The following is a 5430-nucleotide window of genomic DNA, read 5'->3' as shown; positions in this document are numbered from 1 at the left end:
TATTATATTATATTATATTATATTATATGATATTATATTATATTATATTATATTATATGATATTATATTATATTATATTATATTATTTTGCATTATCATAATTTTAATTGATCTAAACCCACAGAGTGAAGGTCGCTACTACTGGGCCCAGGCGGGGGAGGGGGGCGCCTGGACCCCCCCGCCCCCCGACACAGCCCCCAGACCGGGCGCCAAGTACACAGAAGCAGGTACGCTGTGTGGTCGCTGTGTGTTATTAATACAGCGGGTCTCCCATGTATTATTTCTGGGTTAATAATTAAGAAATTAGGATCCAGTAATTAAGATTAGTATGAGATTCTCAAGCCGCCATTATTCGCATTAATAATTATTATTATTAATGTGAAATAATGATGCGGATTACTTGGCGGCGATCGGGGCAAAGTCCTTCTTTTTCGGGATCGATTAGCGCGGAATTGTCTGCACCGATCCGATGACGATCTATGCAGATTAGCAGCGATCGATGTTAATCGATTAGCATCGATGCAGATTAGCAGCGAATAATTCTGAACAGTGAGAGCTCGTATTCTGCTGAAGATCAATAGTTACGCATTAGTGCACGGATAAAATTTATATTATGACAGCTCCGCCATAAATATATATCATATATTTCTATTCCTGATATTATTGCCTTATATTATTACCTGTATTAATGGTATTCCAATATTTTTTCGTACATGTGCACTGTAAAGCGATTTATTTGGTACACTCACAGAGATAAGGAAGACTCAGTCCAAATTGCGATGTACGTTTTGCTCTTGTATGAGTCACTGTGACTCAGTTTTTCTGGTAAAACAGCGTGCCAGGATACAAAATTGTGTTAATGTTTGAATTCATTTATAATTCAACTTATTCATTTACTGGGAAATTTCGATGAAAGAGGAATGGGGTAACTTTATTTAGAAATGTAATTTATTTAGAACGAAAATTATGCCCATTTTTATACCCAGAAATGGGTATGGTATAAAAAATGAAAACTCACAGTCTTTAAATTTTCTTGCTGCTTTGAAGACTTCGCTGGGGACTTGAAGTCTGTAGAGGTAAAGTCTGTAGAGGTGCAGACTGTGAATGTACAGACCCTCGTGACGCGGTCTGTACAGACCTGTTCCCCTCTTGGGGTCTGCAAGGCCGTGCAGAGTCCCCTCAGATCTGCAGCCCACGTTGGTCTGCAGGTTCAGGTAGCCTCTGCAGACACTCATGTTCAGACCTGCAGACTGGTGCTGATAGACCAAGTCTGTCAGACCCACGAGCCTGCAAGACAGACACTCGATTCTACGAGCCAGACCCAAGATTCAACGATTCAGACTCAAGATTCAACGAGTCAGACCCACGATTCAACAAGTCAAAGCCCCGATTCAACGAGTCAGACCCACGATTCAACAAGTCAAAGCCCCGATTCAACTAGTCAGACCCTCGATTCAACAAACCAGACCATCGATTCTACGAACCAGACCCTAGATTCTATGAATCGGACACTTGATTCAGCGAATCAAACTCACGATTCAACAAGTCAGACTCAAGATTCACTCACCATGATTCCCCAAGATTCATCGTCTCCAGGCTCCATGGAGCCAACAGAGTCAACAGAGGAGCAGATTCAACAGGAGCTCCATGCCGTCGCTCGAGGTATCGCGTGTCGCCGTTACCCTTGTGTTGCGTTACGTTGATTTGCGTTACATTACGTTAATTTACGTTGCGTTGCGTTACGTCGATTTACGTTACTTTACGTCGCGTCGGACCTGATTTTTTTTCCTTTATTACCGTTGTTCTTCGAACATTCTCGTATTTTTTTCCAGATCTGCAGTTTTTGTCCATTTTCGTTGCAATTTTTCTCCATATTCGTTGTTTTTGTCCATTTTCGTTGTTTGTTATCCATTTTCGTTTTTTTTTGTAAATTTTCGTTATTTTGTCAATTTTTTTTGTTTTTGGTCCATATTCGTTGTTTTTTGTCTATTGTTGTGTTTTTTTTTGTCCAATTTCGTTCTTTTTCGTCCATTTTCATTGTTCCACGCCCTGCTTAGTTGTTTCTGCACCATACCTTATATTTGTTCGTCTATCATTGTTGATTTTCGGTCATGGTCCTTGTGTTTTTCCATCTTCTTATTTTCCGTCCATTTCGTGGTCCATCTTCTGTCCGTTTTCGCCTGTTTCGTCTGTCTGCTTTTGGTTCCCACGGTTTGATTCTGGGTTGATTTTACGGCTTTTCTGGGTTGAAGAGACGGGTTGTTGTGGCTTGTTTCAACCCGTAACCTGCACATTGTTCCTCCTTTACCCCATCTATTTGGGTGCCCCACATTAGGCACTGATGTGGGACGACGTGACCCATATTAGGCACTGATGTGGGACGACGTGACCCATATTAGGCACTGATGTGGGACGACGTGACCCACATTAGGCACTGATGGGAGTCGTCGTGACCCATATTAGGCACTGATGTGGGTCGACGTGACCCATATTAGTCACTGATGTGGGTCGACGTGACCCATATTAGGCACTGATGTGGGTCGACGTGACCCACATTAGGCACTGATGTGGGTCGACGTGACCCACATTAGGGACCCCACAAATTGGGGGTCAAAATTAACCCTGCAAATTTTTATTTCGGCCATTTTTCGGTGGTTTTTCAACTCTCACGGCCAAACTGTAAATATTTTTTACAATTCTGATGACTTACTACCGAAGCGTCTCGACGAGATACACTTAACAGAAATACATTTTATTACAACAGATCACTCGCTCTGTTGTAATAAAGCTACCGAATAAATTTTGCTATAACCGCGACGATTGCGATACTGGCTGCTTATACGATACCATTAAGCTGGCCCAGTTATACCGCAAAGCACGATTATCTACGATGAACTCCCCCTAAACAACGATAATCTACGATGAACTAAACCACAAACGACGATACTCTTCCCTAAACAACGATGATATAAGATGAACTGCAATAGATAACGATAATCTGTGATCATGTACGATAATTGTTGCTCGGGGGCGGCATGCTTTACATGTCTATTGTTTGCATGTAATTCTTATTCGCTATAATTTTTATAATCATTATCATATCTATCGTTATCATTATCCTTGTTTGTCCCTTTGCTGATCATTGATTTGTTTCTGTGTTTGATAATGATAAGTACAGCTTAATGATAAGCATTACAGCCACAGCATGACTCAGCATTACAGCCACAGCATGACTCAGCATTACTGCCACAGCATGACTCAGCATTACTGCCACAGCATGACTCAGCATTACTGCCACAGCATGACTCAGCATTACTGCCACAGCATGACTCAGCATTACAGCCACAGCATGACTCAGCATTACTGCCACAGCATGACTCAGCATTACTGCCACAGCATGACTCAGCATTACTGCCACAGCATGACTCAGCATTACTGCCACAGCATGACTCAGCATTACTGCCACAGCATGACTCAGCATTACTGCCACAGCATGACTCAGCATTACTGCCACAGCATGACTCAGCATTACTGCCACAGCATGACTCAGCATTACTGCCACAGCATGACTCAGCATTACTGCCACAGCATGACTCAGCATTACTGCCACAGCATGACTCAGCATTACTGCCACAGCATGACTCAGCATTACTGCCACAGCATGACTCAGCATTACTGCCACAGCATGACTCAGCATTACTGCCACAGCATGACTCAGCATTACTGCCACAGCATGACTCAGCATTACTGCCACAGCATGACTCAGCATTACTGCCACAGCATGACTCAGCATTACTGCCACAGCATGACTCAGCATTACTGCCACAGCATGACTCAGCATTACTGCCACAGCATGACTCAGCATTACTGCCACAGCATGACTCAGCATTACTGCCACAGCATGACTCAGCANACCTCCTCCCCCCATGCCCGGGATCCGGGCCCCACCTCCACCCCCGCCACCTGGCGGCGGTCCACCACCACCTCCACCAGGCGGACCTGTACGAGCACCAGGCGGTCCCCCTCCTCCACCAGGCGGTCACCCTCCACCAGGCGGTCCTCCCCCTCCACCAGGTGGTCCTCCCCCTCCACCAGGTGGTCCTCCCCCTCCACCAGGTGGTCCTCCCCCTCCACCAGGGGGACCAACCCCCTTCCCTGCCCCTCCACCTGGCGGCTGGAACGCTTCTCGACCAGCTGGTGAGATATTTTTCTTTCTCTTGTATATTATTAATAAAAAACTCGATATAGATATTTCCTGAATATTAGTACTAAAAGCATCAAAGATAACGACACTTATCCAGATAGAAGCACTTATCCCGATAAGTGCTTATAGATAAGTGCCCTAGCACTTATCCAGATAGAAATAGATTGGTTCTTTCTATTAGTGAATTTTATTTTCCTGCTGGTTTGCTTGAGGAAACTTTCACTTATTTTTCCGCCTTAATAAATCACATTATTATATGTTTCATCCATTTCAAATAATCTTAACCCTCTTTCAAGGCCGCGCGTAATTCATTCATAACCATCTCAATTTTGGTTCCTGTTAAGCGCCGCCCTCGCGACCCTAAACGGCGCGTAAAACTCCACGGGCACGCGACGTAACATTTAACACGTCCATTTTGCCACTCGTTGAAATTATCAGTTTAATAATTTGTTCGCTTATTACTGGACTTTATTTGAATTCAAATGAGCGCTAATTTATGTATTGATGTATCTTATGTTTGTTATGATGTTTAATGACGGACAAATCGACGATTTTAATGTTGACATTTACGTGGAGGATGAGATGGACATCTTAGTAATGTTGCTTGTTTATATACTCATAGTCGCGTTGATGCTAGTCATCTTACTCGATCATTATTCTATTATTCATCACGTTACTTGTGTACAAATTATTCATATTGCTATTACTCGTTGTCGTCATGGTTCTCATGGTATATACTTGACAGTGTACTTGACACTGAATTTCACGGTTCTTGGCACTCTTATTCTTACGGTTCTTGGCACTCATATTCCCACGGTTCTTGGCACACGTATTCCCACGGTTTTGGCACTCATATTCCCACGGTTCTTGGCTCTCATATTCACACGGTTCTTAGCACTCATATTCCCACGGTTTTGGCACTCATATTCTCACGGTTTTGGCACTCATATTCCCCACGGTTCTTGGCACTCATATTCACACGGTTCTTAGCACTCATATTCCCACGGTTTTGGCACTCATATTCCAACGGTTTTGGCACTCATATTCCCACACTTCTTGGCACTCATATTCCCACGGTTCTTGGCACTCATATTGCCACGGTTCTTGGCACTCATATCCCACGGTTCTTGGCACTCATATTCCCACGGTTCTTGGCACTCATATTCCCACGGTTCTTGGCACTCATATTCCCACGGTTCTTGGCACTCATATTCCCACGGTTCTTG

At 43.6% G+C, this 5430-nt stretch overlaps 1 protein-coding gene across 1 annotated transcript; it reads left to right on the top strand.

Moving 5' to 3' along the window:
* Positions 1–124: 124 nt before the first annotated feature.
* On the top strand, positions 125–1650 carry LOC108675407 (adventurous-gliding motility protein Z; the record flags this gene model as incomplete). Its single annotated transcript, XM_018163414.1, is given in 2 exon segments — positions 125–227; positions 1048–1650. Coding segments are annotated over 2 exon segments (706 nt in total), but the record flags the coding sequence as incomplete, so codon positions are not given.
* Positions 1651–5430: the final 3780 nt, after the last annotated feature.

This window comes from Hyalella azteca, unplaced genomic scaffold (genome assembly GCF_000764305.2).
Source record: "Hyalella azteca isolate HAZT.00-mixed unplaced genomic scaffold, Hazt_2.0.2 contig10799, whole genome shotgun sequence".
Taxonomy (NCBI): Eukaryota; Metazoa; Arthropoda; class Malacostraca; order Amphipoda; family Hyalellidae; genus Hyalella; species Hyalella azteca.
This window is presented reverse-complemented; position numbering and strand designations above follow the sequence as displayed.